At 50.6% G+C, this 20,187-nt stretch overlaps 1 protein-coding gene across 2 annotated transcripts; it reads left to right on the top strand.

Annotated features, from left to right (window-relative positions):
- Positions 1–5,501: 5,501 nt before the first annotated feature.
- Positions 5,502–17,848, top strand: LOC127568690 (uncharacterized). 2 transcript variants are annotated; one of them, XM_052012728.1, is made up of 4 exons: positions 5,502–5,636; positions 11,179–11,672; positions 12,699–12,800; positions 16,702–17,848. In XM_052012728.1, exons 2-4 carry the CDS (start codon positions 11,186–11,188, stop codon positions 17,178–17,180), a joined length of 1,068 nt encoding a protein of 355 aa, XP_051868688.1. In that variant the 5' UTR covers positions 5,502–5,636; positions 11,179–11,185; the 3' UTR covers positions 17,181–17,848. The 2 variants fall into 2 exon arrangements, with proteins under 2 accessions (XP_051868688.1, XP_051868689.1); XM_052012729.1 differs by lacking the exon at positions 12,699–12,800.
- Positions 17,849–20,187: the final 2,339 nt, after the last annotated feature.

The following is a 20,187-nucleotide window of genomic DNA, read 5'->3' as shown; positions in this document are numbered from 1 at the left end:
TAATGTCATGACTTATTCACGGTCAAGCTGGTGCTTTGCACTTTAACAATCAGATATTTGTGTTTGGAGAACTGATTCATTTGCACACTTCTGATTCTCTCCCTTTTCACATCAGACCACAGGAGGAGTGACAGAATTTCACCAGACAGGCCGCTAACAACATTATTTAGCTTGACTCGGCAGAGACAATGTTTGTCTGGGCAGTTTACTGCGGCATCACCTTCAATATGTATTGTGGTTGCATATTGTAAGAATGGAGAATATGCCACAGTAAACTCCCCAGGTACATTAACCTAAAACCATAGCCTTGTGTTGGTAGCAACCAAAGTAATGGATAGCGATAACCAGTGACTAATGACCAATTATATTGATTTTGTTTTGTTGTGTAAATTATGAATAATTTATGACAATTTAAGTTTATGTAATTCATGTTGGTCCTGTCTGTAACGTACTGTGCTGCTGCTGCAAAAGCCTAATTTTCAAGGCATTTATACCCTGGGTATGTACGCCCATGGCAATAAATTTCAACTTGAGTCTGTCAAGAAGGGACACACACATATATATCCTTCTAACTAAGCCAGAGCAGAGAAAAATGTTCTTTCACAAGGCACAGGAGCTCAACGGGGAATTGACATCTCCATCTTAAATATATCCAGTGTGTAAGGTTAGCATAACGCTATTACAGCGCTAGCGACCGGGTTCAATTCCCGCCGCTGTCTGTAGAGAGCGTGTCTGCATGGGTTTCCTCCGGGTGCTCCGGTTTCCTCCCACGTTCCAAAGACGTACAGGTTAGGAAGTTGTGGGCGTGCTATGTTGGCACCGGAAGCGTGGCGACATTTGCAGGCTTCCCCCAGCACACTCTAGGCAAGAGATACATTTCACTGTGTGTTTCCATGTACATGTGACTGATAAAGAAATATCAATACAGATGCTGGAATCTGAGCAAAACACCAAGTTTCTGCAGGAACTCAGCGGGTCAGGCAGCATCTGTGGAGGGAAATAGGCGTTCAATGTTTTCAGGCTGAGGCCCTTCATGTCTCGACCCAAAACGTCGATTGTCCATTTCCCTCCACAGATGCTGCCTGACCCGCTGAGATCCTTCAGCAGGTTGTTTTTTTTGCTCTAGGGAAAAATGGTACCCAGGCAAAACTGAAATCTCTTTCTGAATCCATGCAGCATTTGTAACAAGGCAGATGAATTAACGTCACAAATGGAAATAAATGGGTCTGAACTAATAGCCATTATAGAGACTCTGCTACAAAATGACAAGATTGAGAATGAAATATTCTAGGATACTGAACTTATAGTTGAGGTACGCACGTTGGACAAGGAGGAGATGATAATGAAGAGATAAATGGAGTAGAGACAATGGAAGCAAAGGGTAGAAAACACAGGAGACACCGGAGGCTGCAGACTGCAATCTGGAGCGACACGCAAAGTGCTGCAGGAACTCAGTGGGTCAGGCAGCATCCGTGGGAGGGAAATGGACATAGAGACCCTTCACCTGGACTGCAGAAAACACTGATGGGAAGCTGTCTCTAGGCCCCAGACAGAGGTGGTAATGTGGAATGGTAACAAAGGCAATACAATGATCACGAGCAAGCCAACTAATGTAGGTTCCACTTTGAAGAACTCGTGGGAAACACAAGGAGCTGGTGTATCCCCTCTGTCTGTCATTATCCTAATCACCTCAGCGGTTACAAACAATCACCTCCTGCTTGACTGGGTAATGTAATTGTGGCATCCACTTTAGATAGTTCCTTCTGCTAAACCACTGTGATGGCACCAACAATTTACTTGATGGCCTTATTTCTCCGTAGGTATTGAGACGAGGGTCTCCCTTTTCCCGTATCTACATCCCAGACAGCATGATGTGCTCGGCATATTTTCCCAAGGGAATGGTGGCCCGTCCTTGCCCAGATACCGGGTCACAGACTCTGGTTCGAAGTGCTCCACTAAATCCATCTGGTGGAGCTTTTAAATTAAAGGATATTGTCTCAACATCCTCCATGTTCTTCCTTTCCTTGTACAGTTTCGTCTCTGACCACAATACCTCAGCCACAAATATTGCATTCTGCACTTAATATATTGTGAGATGAATATCTCAAACATTCCAACTGTACTTTCACCAACTCATCCATAAATGAACTTTTAACTTACAAATGATGCTACAGCCAAACTGCTCTAATACCCCTGATTTATTTAATAGAGTCATAGAGCAATACAGCATGGATACAGGCCCTTCGGCCCAACTAGTCCGTGCCGACCATGGTGCCCACCCAACTAGTCCCAATTTCCAGCATTCAGCCCATATCCCTCCAAGCCCTGCCCCTCCATGTACCTATCCAAGTGCTTAAATGACACTGTTGTACCTGCATCACCCACTCCCTCTGGCAGCTCGTTTCATACACTCACCACCCTTCTGCATGAAAAAGTTGCCCCTCAGGCCCCTTTTAAATCTTTCCCCTCTCACCCTAAACCTATGCCCCTACTTGTGGACTCCCCTACCCTGGGGAAAAAGGACTGTTACCATCCACTTTATCTATGCCATTCCTAACTTTAAACCCCTCTATAAGGTCACCCCTCATTCTAAGATAAGATAAGATAAGATGAGATATCTTTATTAGTCACATGTACAATCGAAACACACAGTGAAATGACGCTTTGTGTAGAGTGTTCTGGGGGCAGCCCACAAGTGTCACCACGCTTCCGGCGCCAACATAGCATGCCCACAACTTCCTAACCCGTAAGTCTTTGGAATGTGGGACGAAACTGGAGCATCTGGAGGAAACCTATGCAGACACAGGGAGAACGTACAAACTCCTTACAGACAGTGGCTGGATTTGAACCCGGGTCGCTGGCGCTGTAAAGCGTTACGCTAACTGCTACACTACCATGCCTGCCCCTATGTTCTCCTACGTTCCAAGGAATAAGACCTAGCCTGGTCAACCTCTCCCTATAACTCAGGCCTCCAGTCCCTGGCCAACATTCTCGTAAATCTTCTCTGTACTCTTTCTGGTTTAACCACGTCTTTCCTATACTGGGGTGACCAGGACTGTAAACAGTACTGTACCAGAAATTGTACATAGTACAGTACACAGTTACAGTTTTAATCTCCCTCTAAAATCCAACTCCTGGAGAATCTCAGCTACATTTCCTTTCTCTTTCATTTTTTCATTTCTCCCTGAGACAAGACCTGTTTCCTGCATCTCCAATTTTATTCAACCAGATGAGGTTGCAGTGTCCAGGGGCTGAGAAGGAGCAGGGATAATGGCTCCACCTTTATCTGTAGCACAAACAGTTGACACCAATTGCACTGATAGAGACTGGGATTATTGGTCCATGAGAGCAGTCACTGGCTCTAGAGGTGTTACCTGTGGCTCACGGGGGCAGAAACACCCTCTGGCTCTAGGAGGTTGCGGGTTCAAGTCCTGCTCCAGTGTGGACCTCCAGGCTTGTAATCATGGTGTAGAGGGAGCACAGCACAATAGATGTGATGAATTGAACTGAGGACCCCACCTGCTGCAAAGCCCACGTGACCTTCCAAAGTGGATGTAGAATATCCCACAGCACCATTTAAAGGAAAATATGAGTTTATCCCTGGAGCCCTGGCTATTCTGAATCCTCATCCCACATCTAGTTTAACCCATTTCTGCCTTTGGGACCTTGGAACCAATTTGGCAGCTGCTTTCCCTATATTATAGTAGTTACATTTCCAAATTAATTAACTGCCTTGGGATGTCCTAAGATAGAATAGAATTCTAAACAGTACCAAATAGATACAACCTCTCTCTCTCTCCCAATCTCTCTCTGTCACATTTGCAGCTAACCTTGAACACAGGTTGGGAGAAACCAGTGGGACTCTGAAGACCACATAAGCAATGTAACAAAGTAGAAGTGGTAGACTTGCTTGGTGTGGTGAAGAGATCAGACATCAAGGGCTGTGAGTTGTTGAAACAGACCTGGAAACAGGGAGTGAGGAAGGAGAGGACTGTTCACTGGCTCTCTGGTTGGATGGAAGTTGCTCACCTATGGAACAGTGTCTTGGCTCACAGAGAAGTTTGTCTTTGGTAAGCTAATACTTTGTATAATTTGAATACAATATATTCTAAAGGCGCCCAGTATTGGAAGAGGCTGCTGTTGGTGATGTGGCTGTATTCGATATATTTATATATTAAGGTGCTCCTGACAGTGGTCTTAAGCATTAAGTTTGTTGCCTCCACAGTGAGGGGGGGAGTGATTGGAGCACGCCGGGAACTGATGGTCTTGGGGAGGGGTTGCTCTTTACAAGGAAGGAAGTTGGGGAGCAGGGCTGTAGATTTTTACCCCTTCACTGTTCCTGAGTGACACCCATGCCAGCAATCTGTATGCCAGGATGGGCCTTGGGGAGTAAGTGATGACCACTGGAGTCCAAGACAGTCAACAGAGAGAAACTATTCCCACTGCTCAGGGAGCCCGGGACAAAGTCTGAAGATTGGAACCAGGTTTTTACAAGTGAAGTTATGAAACTGACTGAGGGGGATGGAAATGTGGAACTTGGGTAAAGGACAATTGTTCATTTTAAATCTGAGACTTCCATTCACCAGAACTAATGCTGGATATGTGGGAAAGGTAGAGCTCTGGAGTTAGGTTTCAGACCAGCCACGGGTCCATTGATAGAAATGGTTCTCGAGGGTCTCCTGTTGGTTCATTGGAAATTTCTACAAACATCCTACACACGGTCAGTGGGTGAACATTACCCATTATTCAGTTGTGGAGGGGCTTCGATCTTTCCAAAGCCTCCAGGACACTTACTCCTTTTGAACCTTTGCTTGTGTGCATTTGAAGGTCCTTCAGATATCTTGCTTCAAACATGGACAAAGGCCATAAATCTACACAATACCATCTCTGGCCTTCACTTTGATCTGGTCCCAGTCCATTGCATCCTTTCTTTAAACTAGCAGTATGGCCTGATGCCTTAAGATCCACGATCGAGGATCTCCAGTTGCCTCTCTGGAAACACACTGCACCATTCACTGCTCAATCAATTCCATTCACTCTAACCAGTGGTGGATTAGTTTGCAGACGGCAATGATTTCTTCCCAAAGCTTATTATGCATTTTCCTACCCTGAAGAGATAAGCAGACTCACACTGTTAAGCAGAACCTGTCAGCTGTGGCAAGCTGATAATGAGCTTGATGCAACTGCAGTGATATTGCGGATGCCAGCGGCAGAGAATGGATGGGAAGGAAGGGCTCTCTGTCTGACTGGAACGAGGGGGTCCTGAGTAAAGACCATGGATGGACCCTCTTCCACTGGCTAAATGGAAGCTTCCATCAAGCCCTGTGTGCCCAGCATCCTTGAGTAGGAATCGGTCTGAAGAACCTGTAGGTGGAGGGATGGACTTAAATACATTAGTGTTTCTCCATCCACTTGCCTGTTAGAAATATGCCCCTCCCATTGCTGAGGCTGGTATAAAAGCTGCTACAGCACAGTTTTTGCTGTTAGTTACTGGCTGTGGGGTTGAAGTTACAGAATCGTCTTCCAACCACCATTTGGATCTATGCTTTATCTGGCAGCCTAGAAGCCCACCCTTTACTGGAGAAGAAGAAGAAGAAGTGAATTTTAATTAAAGGGCATCAGAGCAGGACTGAGCAGTGAGTAGGATTTGGGGGTTATTGTGAACTGCTTTGACTGGGTTTACTGGGAGCCTGATTCCCCCTTTGCCTTGGGATTTGTGTCTCTTGCTGGCTTTACTTCCCAGAGAGGTGCCTCGAAGGTGGACTGCATGGGGTTTAACATCTCCGCACGTGCTTTGAGACAGACATTCGCTGCCCGATTATACTGTATGTTCAGAGGGTGGTGGTCGGGGGCTGGTGGGGGGGGGGGGGAATTAAATCTTAGCTGCTGAGTTCAGGGTTAGGTTCAAAGTGATTGAACTGGGATTCATGTCAAACTTGTTCAGAATCTGAGGGTTAGCGGGATTTTTCTGGTAGATTTGGGCCATTTGTGCTTCGAGAAGTCAGGGTGGATTCTGCCTCGTGGCCTGTGCTTTTCTCAACAGTGCTTGCTACTCCTGACCGCGCCAGGATCGTTCCCAGCTACTGCCTCTGTCGCAATTCAGTGTAGGAAGTTGGATCTCAGCAGCAAAGGGTTTAGTGAACATTAGGGCTTCGAATATTAGTATGTGTGTATGTTTATATGTGTATGTGCATGTGTGTGTGTGCCTCTGTGTGTGTTGATATATCTGTGCATGTCTGTGAGTCTTTGAACAGGAGTTACTTTTTCTTAAGCAAAATTCTCTTTTGTGTTTGAGATTAAATCTGTTTCAAGGGTTTTAAGACAGAGAGAAACCTTCCCCATTTTCTCCCAGAGTGGGAGCTCAGCAGGGTTCATTGCAGAGGGACTGACATGTCTCAGGATGTGGAGAGAGAGAGAAAAGTCTGAGTGAAAAACCTTCCACTTGCAAAGCACAAGGAAATAATTCACTCAGTTGCCCTTCAGAGAGGGAACCAAATCGAGTTGGTCCTCTTAAAATACATAAAAATATATGAACATCAAATATTTCGAGGGATTCACATGCAAGATGTATTTTTTAAAGAGTCAGGTTTTGGTTCAACGCAGACAGAAAGGAAGAGAAAGATCTGAAAGCAAACTTGTTACGTAACAAAGATGTCCTTTGAAGAAGTTGGTTTCTAAAAGGAATTTTATGTAAAATTAGCATCCCAAGAGTTTTTGAGGAGAATAAATAGGCATTCAGTCCCAACGTGAGTCTTTTTATAAACAGGGAAAATCCCAGTCAGGAAGCTTTATTCTCATTAAGTTCAAAGACAAAAAGAGACAAAGAGGCTCAGAGTGGAAAGAAAATGTCTGACTAGGAAAGAGAGAGAAATATCAATGGCATCTTTATCAAGAATTAGAAATCAGCCCACAACATTCTGTTCTGGGGAGAACTTTCACAGGCTTGTTGCTGACACAGTTGAGACGTTGTCAGTAAGCCCTTTATTTGTGAGAGAGTTCATCCCCTTAAATCTTGGTGAGAGGAACTCAAAATGGCACCTGGGTGGGGCATGTTCCTGAGAGAGAGAGATCAGACTGCAGGGTTTTAACAGCGAATTTAGGGATTGAGGGAAGAGTTCTTGTGATTGTGGCAAATGTGAAAATTGGGATTATTTTGAAAGAGGAGATTTCAGGTGTTAAAAAGATCCTGGAAGGTCAAGATGTGTGTGTGTGTGTGTGTGTGTGTGTGTGTGTGTGTGTGTGGGGGGGGGGGGGGGGCGGGAAGAGGGGGGGGGGGAGAGGGAGGAGAGGGGGAGATGGGGAGAGAGTGGTAGAGGCATGGGGAGAGAAAGGGAGGAAATGGGGAAAGGGAGGGGAGAGGAGGACAGGGGGAGGGGGAGATGAGAGAAAGGGAGGGGAAGAGAGGGAAAGGGAGAGAAGGGGAGAGTGGGAGGCTGTGAGAGAGAGGAGGAGAGAGGAGGGGTGAGTGGGGGAGGGAGGTAGAGGGAGGAGGAGGGAAGGGGAGAGAGTGAGGAGGGAGGGAGGGTAGGAGAAGGAGACAGTGGGAGCAAGGGGGGAGAGAGAGGGGGAGGGAGGATGGAGATGGAGAGAGAAGGGGAGTGGAGAGGAGGAGGAGAGAGAGGGAGAGGGGAGCAAGAGGGAGAGGGGAAGGAGGATGGAGAGAGGGGAGAGAGAGTGAGAGGGAGAGGGGAAGAGGGGAGGGAGAGGGAGAGAGAGAAAAGGGAAAGAGAGAGAGGGTGAGAGAGAGGGTGAGAGAGTGGGGGATAGAGAGGGTGAGAGGGGAAAGAGAGAGGGGAGGGAAAGGGACGGAGAGGGAAAGAGGGTGGAGAAAGGGAGAGAGAGGGAGGGGAGCAGGGAGAGAGGGTGAGACAGATGGGGAGAGGGGGAAAGGGAGAGAGGAGGAGGAGGAGGGACGGGCAAAGCTGAGGAGGGGGGAAGAGTTGAGGAGGGAAAGAAGCAGAATGGAGGGAGGGGAAAGGAGAGGGAGGGAGCGAGGCCCATCGAATTCACACTCTGTTAAGTGGACATTTACCTATAAGAGTTTAAATTAAATTATTTTGTCTGCCAAAGATCAAGCAAATGAAATGGCAGCAGTTTGCTCTCTGGACACTGTCCAAAAGCCGTAAATATTGATGTTCCAGGGCTTGTGGACTCTCTCAACCCACCTCTGTCAGTGTTACTGTTGAGGGGCTGTGCAGTCTGTCTCTGAGAGCAGTGACTGCAGAGTGGGACAGTGGTGGGGTGTTGCATTGCAAGAGCAAATCTCTGGGTGTGAGAGGCAGTGCCGATTTTGCTCTGCAGCCTCCACGCTAGTGGACGGCTTCGGTACTGCACACTCCACTGCGGGCTGCTTTGCTTTGGTGTCTGTGGGATAGGTATCCGATCATGGAACACCGTTAAAGGAGGGGATTGCGCTATTGAGAGAAAGGTTCTCCTGTAATCCAGGAGTCGTTGTGTGGGTCCATGGAGAGTGCGATTCCAGCTCCCTCCAGACATGTCCCATTGGAGGTCCTGCCACACACCTGTGGAGGTGTGGGGATGGGGGCTTTCACCTGTGGGGAAACCATGACGGGATCGTGGTCATCAGACTATCGTTCATGATTCAGCAGAGAGCGGGGAGAACGTGGAACGTCTCCCCGCTAACCCAGGGTGAGAACCCAACCTCACACCGAAGTGGAAAACAGGGCTCAGGGAAGTGGTGGGGGAAGGTGGGTGGCAGAGATTGTCAAGGGAAGATGGGACACACTGCCCCATCATCGGGGTCAGTGTGTGTGGGATCCCTCCCCCACTGAGGGTCAGTGTGTGTGTGTGGGACCGCTTCCCCAGTGAGGGTTAGTGTGTGTGGGACCTGTCACCCACTGAGGGTCAGTGTGTGTGTGTGTGTGTGTGGGACCATCCCGCAGTGAGGGTCAGTGTGTATATGTGTGTGTGTGGTGTGTGTGTGTGTGTGTGTGTGAATGTGTGTGTGTGTGTATGGGATGCGTCCCCCAGTGAGGGTCAGTGTGTGTGTGGGACCATCCCCAGTGAGGGTCAGTGTGTGGGACCATCCCCCAGTGAGGGTCAGTGTGTCTGTGTGGGACCCGTCCCCAGTGAGGGTCAGTGTGTGGGCCATCCCCCAGTGAGGGTCAGTGTGTGGGACCATCCCCCAGTGAGGGTCAGGTGTGTGTGGGATCCATCCCAAATGAGGATGGCCCAGAGTTGGGGCACAGGTTGCCTGGGTTAACGTGGATGGAGAGACTCAGACTGCAGCCCTTCTCTTATTGCCCCAACTGCCCATCTTAAGGTGCCAGCTTCAAACCAGCCACAGCTGCCCATGGCATTCCCTTCTACACCATCCCACCCCCACCCCGTCCCACACCATCCCGTCCCATCCCACATGGTCCTGTCCCACACTATCCCATCCCACCCCACCCCGTCCCACACCACCCCGTCCCATCCCACATGGTCCTGTCCCACACTATCCCATCCCACCCCACCCCGTCCCACACCACCCCGTCCCATCCCTACACCGTCCTGTCCCACTCTATCCCATCCCACCCCACCCGTCCCACACCACCCCGTCCCATCCCACACCGTTCCTGTCCCACACTATCCCATCCCACCCCACCCCGTCCCACACCACCCCGTCCCATCCCACACCGTCCTGTCCCACACTATCCCATCCACCCCACCCCGTCCCACACCACCCCGTCCCATCCCCCACCGTCCTGTCCCACACTATCCCATCCCACCCCACCATGGCCCACACCCATCCCGTCCCATCCCACCCCACCCTGTTTCACACCATCCCGTCCCACCCACCCCGTCCCATACCATCCCGTCCCATCCCACACTGTCCCGTCCCACACCATCCCATCCTACCCCACCCCATCCCACACCACCCCGTCCCACACCATCCGAATCCCACACCATCCAAATCCCACAACATCGCATCCCACACCACCCCATCCCACACCATCCCGTCCCACACCATCCAATCCCCACAACATCGCATCCCACAACATCCCAATCCCATCCCACACACCCCATCCCACACCATCCCATCCCACACCATCCAATCCCACAACATCGCATCCCACACCACCCCGTCCCACACCATCCCGTCCCACACCATCCCGTCCCACAACATCCCATCCCCCAACAATCTCGTCCCATCCCACACCATCCCATCACCACACCATCCCGTCCCACACCCATCCCGTCCCACACCATCCCGTCCGCACACCAATCCCATCCCACAACATCCCATCCCACAACATCCCGTCCATCCCACACAACCTCGTCCCGCACCAACTCGTCCCACACCATCCCGTCCCTCACCATCCCGTCCCGCACCAACCTGTCCCACACCACCCCGTCCCACACCACCCCATCCCACACCATCCCATTCTACCTCAGCCCATTCCATAGCATTCCACACCACACCACCCCACCCCACCCCACCCCACACCACACATTCCATACCACACCATACCATACTATTCCATACCACACCTTTCCACACCACACCACACCACACCATTTCCATGCCATCCCATCCCAAACCACACCATCATATCGCATACTATACCACACCAAGCAATCCCATACCATACCATACCACACCATACCATGCCATATCATCCCATCCCATCCCACTCCACACCATTCTGTGTGCTAATAGATTACCAATTGGAACTAAGTTACATTCTCCTGAGCTGAAGGTCAGGGTCTGAGGTCCCTCCCCAGGCCTGAGACCAACACCAGGACACAGGGACACTAGGATGGCTCAGGGGTCAGTGTTGCTGATTGGAGAACATTCTAGATACAGGAGGCACAAGGTGGGGCTGTGGGTTTGAGGGTGCCTATTAATCATGGGTCAGTTACATGTCTGGCTGCTACTGGGTGCCTGAGGCAGGACTGAGCAATTCATCAGCTGACCAGCCGACATAATGGGATTTTGAACTTACAAATGTCTCCAAAGTCTCAATCCTTAAAAGCAAAATGTCATTACTCAACCATTGTGATCTGATTTCCTCAGTTGTAGGAAGTCTGAATCTAAAGGATTCAGGTCCATTAGAGGCAATTGCTTGGATCTGTGAGAGACTGCACTCATTCCTTTAATGGTGAAGTTGACAGAACTGATCTAATCTGTCACTCAGCCACCAACTCACCCTCTGCTTTGTTCTGACTCTCCAGAGCAGCCATGAGCAGTGACTCCGAACTGTACGAGAAGAAGTTCAAAGATGTGACGCTGCCCCATTTTGTCAGCGGCCTGTCCTCCATCCTCTCCTTCTCCCAGTCTGTCTCCACCTTTGGGAACAAGGAGCTCGAGGCGTCGGAGTGTGACAGGGTCAAGTTGGAGGTGGAGGCGGCCCACACGGAGATGAGCAGGGCTGAGAAGGAGGCCAAGGACTTGATCGAGTCCCTGACGACCGACGCCCTGCAGCTGGCCGTGGAATTCGACAAGGCCCAGGGACACTGCAAGAACCTGGAGGAGAGCCTGCAGGCCAAGAAGGAGGAGCTGATCTCGCTGGAGAGCCAGCGGTACCAGGTCAGCGACCAGCTGCAGGCCGCTCGTTCCTCGCTGCAGCACACGGAGAACACCCTGAACACTGCCGAGGCTAGGAAAGGAGAGAAGATCACCGGGAGGGACATGGGGATCGGCCTGATGTTGCTCTTCCCTTGTGTTGGTAAGGGGTGCTCAATCCGCTGACGCAGGCACACACATAAAAGGTGCACTGGTACAGAAGGCATACGGCACGCTTGCCTTCACCAGTTGGGGCACTGAGTAGAAGAGTCAGGAGGCCATGTGGCAGCTGTATAAAACTTTTGGTTAGGCTGCACTTGGAGTATTGTGTGCAGTTCTGGTCGCCCCATTACAGGAAGGATGTGGAGCCTTTGGAGAGGCTGCAGAAGAGGTTCACCAGGATGCTGCCTGGATTAGAGTGTATTAGCTATAAGGAGAGGTTGGACAGACGCGGGTTGTTTGCTCTGGAGCGGCGGAGGCTGAGGGGAGACCTGTTAGAGGCTTATAAGATTATGAGAGGCACAGATAGAGTAGATGGAGTCTCTTTCCCAGGGAGGAAATGTCAAATACCAGAGGATGTAGCTTTAAGGTGGGGGGGGGGAAGTTTAAGGGAGTTGTGCAGGGCAAGTGTTTTACACAGACAGTGGTGGGTGCCTGGAACAGGCTGCCAGGGGTGGTGGTGGAGGCAAATATGATAGAGGAGTTTATAAAGCTATTAGACACATGAACATGCAGGGGACGGAGGGATATGGACCACGTGCAGGCAGAAAAGATTAGTTTAATTTGACATCTTGTTCAGCACAGACATGGAGTTTCTGTGCTCCACTGTTCTACGTTCCATGTTCTAGATCCATTGGGTTGTAAGGTCAAGTCAAGTTTATTGTCATGTACACAAGTACAGTGAGGTACAGGTACAATGAAGCAACAAACAATCTGCTGGAGGAACTCAGTGGGTCAAGCAGCTTCTGTGGAGGGAAAGGAACTGTCGACGTTTGGGGTCAAAACCCTGACTGCTCAACCTGCTGAGTTCCTCCTCTGGGTGTGGCTGCTGCTGGTGTGGGGGCAGTGGTGCTTTGTGTTCTGGGATCTTGCTTTTCACTCCAGCTGACCTCTGGGCTCTGGGCTCTGGGTGCCTGTGCTCCCGACGCGGATCGTCCTCAATACCTGACGGATGTTTTTTGTCACTCAGATGGCCACAGCGCTGAGAACCTAGTTATAGAAGACTCACCCAGTGGCCCCAGATGGAGGGTACACAGGTACCCCCAGGATCCGCTGAGAATGGCAGCGACAGGTAGGACGTAGGGTCAACCACAGGGGACACCCACCAACTGCCACTGGTGGTGCATGTCTATCTGTACCACACAACCTTGGGCACAGGCGGCAGGGCTTCCACCTGTGCTGGTCCACACTGTGCACAGGAGACAGTTGTGACTACCTGTACCTGCCAACCCTGGGTGTAGGGAGAGAGCATTTACCTGTCCAGCAGTGTCAGGTAGAAACAGCAAGTAAGATAAGGTAAGATATCTTTATTAGCCACATGTACATCGAAACACGCAGTGAAATACATCTTTGGCATGGAGTGTTCTGGGGGCAGCCCGCAGGTGTCGCCACGCTTCCGGCGCCAACATAGCATGTCCACAACTTCCTAACCCGTACGGCTTTGGAATGTGGGAGAAAACCGGAGCACCCGGAGGAAACCCACGCAGACACAGGGAGAATGTACAAACTCTTTACAGACAGTGGCTGGAATCGAACCCGGGTCGCTGGTGCTGTAATAGCATTACGCTAACCGTTACACTACTGTGCGAGAAGTCAGGCAAGTAACGAAGGACTGGAGATGTTGTGCTCTCCCTTTATACTGCAAACTCATTTAAGCTGGTTGGATGAGGGAGTTTTCTTTGATAGGAACAGTGTGTGAACAACAAGGGCAGTCTTGATTTACGCTGCCATGACATCTCAGGTTTACAAAGAAACTAAAAATTTACAGACAAACAGGTGATTATACAAAACATATAGACAAACATAAAGTTAAACTACTAGAAAAGTAACAATTTAAATAGCAATTTAGACCCTAATCTAACGCCGGCAACAGACCACCTTGGTCAAGGAACAAGTGCAATGACTCATATCAATCACCCTCGGGTACATCGGTGATTACCTGTGCCGACCTACCCTTGGGCACAGATAGATCACTGGGCACAGGGGGGTTTATATCCTGAAAATCAAAAGCTCCGCAGCTGCTGGAAACCTGAAAGAAAAACAGAAAATGTTGGAAGCACACAGCAGGTCAGGCAGCATCTGAGGATCTGGTGTCTGTCTGTACCAGTCTACCCTTCAGATAATGAAGCAGTCCACATCCAAATGCAGCAAGACCTGGACAATGTCAGGGCTGGGCTGTCAGGTAGCAAGTAAAACTCAGGCCACACAAGTGCCAGGCAATGAGGGTATCCAACAAGAGACAATCCAGCTCTCACCCCCAACGTTCAGTGGCATTCCCATCACTGAATCCCCCACTGTCAGTATCCTGGGGTTATCACTGACCAGAAACTGACCTGGAGCAGCCACATACACAGTGTGACTACAAGAGCAGGTCAGAGGCTGGGAATCCCCCGGCGAGTGACTCCCCTCCTGACTCCCCGAAGCCCGTTCACCATCTACAAGGCTTGAGCCAGGAGTGTGAGGGAACACTCTCCACCTGCCCGGGTGAGGGCAGCTTCAACAACACTCAAGCAGCTCGACACCATCCAGGACACAGCAGCCCACCTGACAGGCACCCTCTCTCCACCACCGAAACACAGAGGCAGCAGTTTGTACCATCTACAGGAGGCACTGCAGCAACTCACCGAGACTCCTCAGACAGCACCTTCCAAACCCACCACCTCTCCCAGCGAGAAGGACAAGGGCTGCAAAAGCCCGGGGACCACCACCCCCTGGGAGTTGCCCTCCAATCCACACCCCATCCGACTTGGAAATATATCGCTGTTCCTTCACTGTCACTGGGTCAAAATCCTGGCACTCCCTCCCCACCAGCTCTGTGGGTGTACCCACACTTCAGAGACTGCAGCGCTTCAAGAAGGCAGCTCACCACCACCTTCTCAAGGGCAACTAGGGATGGGCAATTAAACACTGGCTCAGCCTGTGAGGCCCTCATTGCTTGAATGAATAAATAAAAAGCCCTGGACACTGGGGGAGTTGACTCCCTGTACCAGTCTCCTGTGGGGACTTGGGCAGTGTCTACCTGTACCAGACAACCGTGTAACCTCAGTCATACAGCTGTGAGCCACTCCCTGTCCTACTGCTGGCACCTCTCCAGCTCAGGACTTACAGCCCCTGTTGGACATTACCAGCCCCCCCCCCCCCCACCTCTGCATCATGTCACTCCTCTGCCTCTGGCCTTTAGTTCTACCGTTAAGCCATGTCTGTTGCGTCAGGGGGATTCTATTAGCTTCTAATCCACTTCAACCCATCACTGGAGGGTGCCGGAGAGCAGAAGCCACGATAAGCACCGTAGGCGGCTGTGTAGACGCCGGCACCTTCCAACACTGGGCCGTGCTCCAGCCTTCACATCCGGGGCTCCAGAATTCTCTCTCTAAACCTCACCAACTGACCTTGATCCTTCAAAACCAAAGCCTGACCACTGCATCCACTTCATTTCCCAGTTGTAGGACACTGTCCGCCGTGGAACTGTTGGGGGTGACGGTTGTGTCAATACAGAGGCCCATCAGCTCAGCACAGGGTCTAATCCAGGGTCTCCTAAGCCTGTGTGCTCAGCAGCACAAACATTGGGCACTGCTGTGTTCCCACTCTCTACCAATATCTTCACTAACTCACTCAGCAGAGGCTCAGGTAACACCACCGCTACCATTGCAGCTTGTTCTGCTGAACCTATCACAAGGATGTCACCAGGACTGGAGGGCATGGATTATAAGGAGAGGCTGGACAGGCTGGGACTGTTTTTTCTGGAGCGAAGGAGGCTGTGGGGTGACCTGATAGAGGTTTATAAAATCAAGAGGGTGCGTAGATAAGGTGGATGGTCCCAGCCTTTTTATCGCAGGGTTGGGTAATCAAAATCTCCAGGGCATAGTTTAAGGTGGGAGGGGAAAGATTTAAAGGGGACCTGAGGGGTGTTTTTCACACAGAGGGTGGTGGGTTTGTGGAACGAGCTGCCAGAGGAAGTAGTAGGTACAACTACAACATTTAAAATACATTTGGACAGGTACATGGGTAGGAAAGGTTTAAAGGGATATGGGCCAAACATGGGCTCAGATGGACATAATATCTGGCATGGATGAATTGGGCCGAAGGGCCTGTTTCCGTGCTGTATGACTCTCCATGACTCTATGAGGCTTGGTGCACTGTTTTTTACAGATGTATACTGCCTTCTCCATGCACAATGAACAAAACACCAACTGAGAAGTGTTGAGGGACGACAGTGATCAGTCCAGTTGGCTGTTGCCCAGGTTCACCAGTAATCTGTGGAGAATCTCTGCTCACCACACGACAGGAAGGGTGTGGGCACATGGGAGAGGGTGCAGAGGAGATTCTCCGGGATGCTGCCTGGATTGGAGGAGAGAATGGACAGTCTGGGCTTGTTTTCCCTGGAGGGAAGGAGTCTGAGGGGTGACCTGACAGAGGTGTATAAGATTATCAGAGGCATAGATAGGGTAGACAGCCAGAATCTTTTTCCCATGGGAAACATGAGGGGTCAGGTTTAGGGAGATTTAATGGGGAGGTGAGGAGAAAGTTCTTCACATGCAGCGTGGGTGATATCTGGAACACACTGCCAGAGGAGGTGGGGGATTACAGTCACTGTGTTTAAGAGACATTGAGACAGACACTTAAATAGACTGGAAGGATAAAGACCTAACACAGGCAAATGGGATTAGTGTAGATGGGATAAAAGGGCCGGCATGGACGTGGTGGGCCGAAGGGACTGTTTCTGTGCTGTACCACTCTGTGACTCGAAGTTCGATAATGGTTGCCGAGTGCAAAGAGGAGCTGGAAAGGCATTAGGGACAGGACATTATAGTCAGAATCAGTCTCGCTGCCGACTAATCTCCCAAGTTAGAGTATAATCGGCCGTCCTATAAATCACAGCCCCACGGACAGGTCACCAGCACAGGGCTGAAGCTCCCGCTTTGTGGTCCTTGGACAACTGCCAGTGACGGTCTGCCCTGTGCCTCTCTTTCCAGGAATTCCCATGGCCGTCGACTACAACAAAGAGCTAAACAGCACGAGGGAGCTGGTGAAGATGGTTGAGAAGGAGAAGCAATGTTTCGCCGCGGATGTCAAGAAGAACGAAGAGGAACTGAAGAGGTGCAACAGCGAGATCCCAGAGAGGAGCAAAGAGGTGGAGAAGCTGAAGGACAGCTTGACACGGGCAGAGAGAGAGGTAGAAACGAAGCAGAGGGCCTGCAGAGCCCTGGCTGACACCAAGACCAAACTGAAGTATTGCTACAACTATCTCTTCAGTCTCCATGGGGCCGTGGAGGTGTTGTACAACTCCTGTGAAGACCTATACAGCCTAGAGCCCATCATGCCCGTGATAGAGGAGACCTTTAAAGCTATCCAACAGCAGAACTCCCACAATGAGCTGCTGGCCTATGACACACGTGTCCAGAAGTTGGCCAAAGATCTGAGAGCAATCCAGTACCAAATGGGCAAGAAGTGAAGAGGGCCACCCCTCCCCCCCAACTCCACCTCAGCTTACCCCACCACCATCAGCTGTCTCTTCATCAATCAGTGGCTGTGGGAACAGGTCTTTGACTGTTGGGGAGCCAATTCAATGGAATATTTAAAAAACAGGGAGAGAAAATAGGTATCTCAAGGCTGTGGAGGAGAAGCTGAGGCAGTGTGAGACATCACAAGAAAATGGGAGCAGGAGTAGGCCACTTGGCCCCTCAAGTCTGTCCCACTGTTCAATGTGTTCATGGCTGATCTGTGCAGGTCTCTTCCATGCCAAGTCCCCACAACCCACAATTCCTTGGCCATTCAAATGTTTATCTTTCTCAACCTTAAATATATCTAATGATCTGCTCTCTGGACGAGCTGGGACACACCCAGTGGGCCAAAGTGCTGGGAGACTCCATTAGATGTGCAATGGGTTGGGAACAATGGGTACAAAGTAATCCACCACAGCTACCTACAAGAGTGGGACGTTGTGGCCAGATGTCAGCATCAGGGGTTAGGTGGCGAGGAGGCACAGTTTTTACGATGCTCCAGGCAAGGTCCTGGCTATAACACAGGGCTGCAGAGTTCACACTGAATCCGTAGGGGCCACGGAAGGTGGAACCCAGACTCCGGAACATGTCCTCGTCTGCCACACTGCATCAGACAATACTGCTGGGGTGGAGGTTGTGGCACCAGGCACAGGCTGTTAGTTCAAACCCAGGTTTAGTAGGTGACCTGATAGAGGTATATGAGATCATAAGGGGCATAGACAGGGTGAAAGCGCACTGTGTTTTTCCCAGGGAGGGGGTGCTAAAAACAAGAGGGCATATGTTGAAGATCAGAGGCGAGGGATTTAAAAGGCACATCAGGGCAGCTTCCTCACACAAAGGGAGGTGTGCATTTGGAATGAGCTGCCAGAAATAGTGGTTGAGGCGGGCACATCAGCAACATTTAATATCTACCTAGATAAGTCCATGGGTAGGAGAGGTTTAGAGGGTTATGGGCCAAACGCGGGCAGATGGGACAGTCGGCATGGATGAGTTGGGCTGAAGGGCCTGTTTCTGTGACTCTATGACTCTAGTGGAGAGACTCAAGTGAGGGGACAGAGTTACAAGATTAGCAGTCAGTCACTTAAAATGGAGGTGTAGGGACATAGAAACATAGAAACGTAGAAAACGTACAGCACAATTCAGGCTCTTCAGCCCACAAAGCTGTGCCAAATATGTCCCTACCTCAGAAATGACTAGGCTTACCCATAGCCCTCTATTTTCTCAGCTCCATGGACCTATCCAAAAGTCCCTTAAAAGACCCTATCGTATCCGCCTCCCACCACCGTTGCCGGCAGCACATGCACACACACTCACCACTCTCTGAGTAAAAAACTTACCCCTGACATCTCCTCTGTACCTACTCCCCAGCACCTTCTCACAGAGGGGGGGTGAGTCTCTGGAATTCCCGGTCCCTGGAGGGTGGTGGAGATCGGATTACTGGGGTATTGGAGGAGGTAGGTAGGTAAATTCCAGAAAATCAGGGAATCGAGGGTGATGGGGAACTGACACAGAAGGGGAGATGAGGCCTGGGGCAGACCAGTGATGATCATGTTGAATGGCGGGGCAGGTTGGAGGGGCTGAGTGGCCTCCTCTTGGGTCACCTTTGTAGTCTGTGAAGGTGACCGCAGTAAATGTGAGAGACGGGAAGGACACCCAGAAGGAAGGGTGGGTCACAGGAGCCCTGCATGGGGGAGGACAGTGTGTAGGTGTACACCCAGTCCATGTGGGTGTCACTGACCACCCTGTGCACACCTCCCAGAAAGGCTGGGCAAAAACCAACAGAAGCATCGGATGAGAAGGAGGCCATTTGGCCCTCCAACTCCATTCTACCATCTTGTGATCTTAAGTCCATTCACCCCAAAACCCCTCATCACGTTTCATTGGCAAAGACCCCTGCCCCAGACTTACACTGGGCCCGACATTGGTTGCGGTTCACAGAAGAAAATTCCAACCCTCCCCCCACCGTCTCGGTGGCGAAGAGTTTCCGAATGTCACTCCTAGCGGGGCTGACGTTAATTGGGCAGAAGAGGGTCATGGGAACGTCGTTGGCATCAAGAGAACCATTGAACCTACAGTGAGCCCTGAGCAACCGCCAACCCTTATCAGCTATTCCAGAATCCAGATGAAAAACACGATGACACTGGAGGAACTCAGCAGGCCAGGCAGCATCCATGGAGAAAAGCAGGCGGTCAATGTTCGGGTCAGGACCCTTCTTCTGGACGGATGCTGCCTGGCCTGCTGAGTTCCTTCGGCATCATTGTGTTTTTCATCTAGATTCCAGCATCTGCAGTCCTTTGTTCCTCTCTTATTACAAAATCTTCTCGGGGTCAGTCGACCTCAGACCTGAGGGAAAAGGTTTGGTGTGATGGGGGGGTTGAATAACCAGACTGTCGGAGATGTGACCAGCCCCTCTCACTACCCACAGCCATTGACAGATAAAAAGCAGCTTCCCTCCCTTTGATATTAATCTCTCTCTCAATGATTCCTCCTCCCTAAGATGATCTTGCTTGCATTCATGGAATCATAAGGGCACTATAAAGGCCCTTTGGCCCAATGTGTCCATACTGACCAGCAGGTACCCATCTCTACTAATCCCACTTACCAGCACTTGTTCTGTAACTTGGAGCTTGAAGTGCTCGTCTGGATACTTCTCAAGTGTTGTGAGTGTATGTGCTGTGAGGTGTTGCTGGAGACAGCTTCGGCTGGCACCATGGTCTCCCCTCGCTTGACCCACTCGTCTAACCCTGCCCCAGGGAGAATGAAAAGGGGGGATGGGTGCTAGACACATCCGTCCGCTGATGTTACAGCACGCTGAGACCACCCTGGTGTTACCTTCTTGTGCCCACGCCCGACTCCTCATGGCCGGTGAGGTGGCACAGAGAGATAACTCAACACCTGTGGGGTTCTCACTCTGGGCAGGTGTGTTCCAGCTACTGACCCAGGCAGGTGGATACAGCC

Source organism: Pristis pectinata, chromosome 3 (assembly GCF_009764475.1).
Source record: "Pristis pectinata isolate sPriPec2 chromosome 3, sPriPec2.1.pri, whole genome shotgun sequence".
Lineage (NCBI taxonomy): Eukaryota > Metazoa > Chordata > Chondrichthyes > Rhinopristiformes > Pristidae > Pristis > Pristis pectinata.
This window is presented reverse-complemented; position numbering and strand designations above follow the sequence as displayed.

What these genes read in the sequence shown, in the direction of transcription:
- LOC127568690 (XM_052012728.1), top strand. Translation starts at nt 11,186, where the DNA reads ATGAGCAGTGACTCCGAACTGTACGAGAAGAAGTTCAAAGATGTGACG. An exon ending in GTTGCTCTTCCCTTGTGTTG is followed by an intron (nt 11,673 to 12,698) that starts GTAAGGGGTGCT and finishes TTTGTCACTCAG; the next exon opens with ATGGCCACAGCGCTGAGAAC. An exon ending in GCTGAGAATGGCAGCGACAG is followed by an intron (nt 12,801 to 16,701) that starts GTAGGACGTAGG and finishes CTCTCTTTCCAG; the next exon opens with GAATTCCCATGGCCGTCGAC.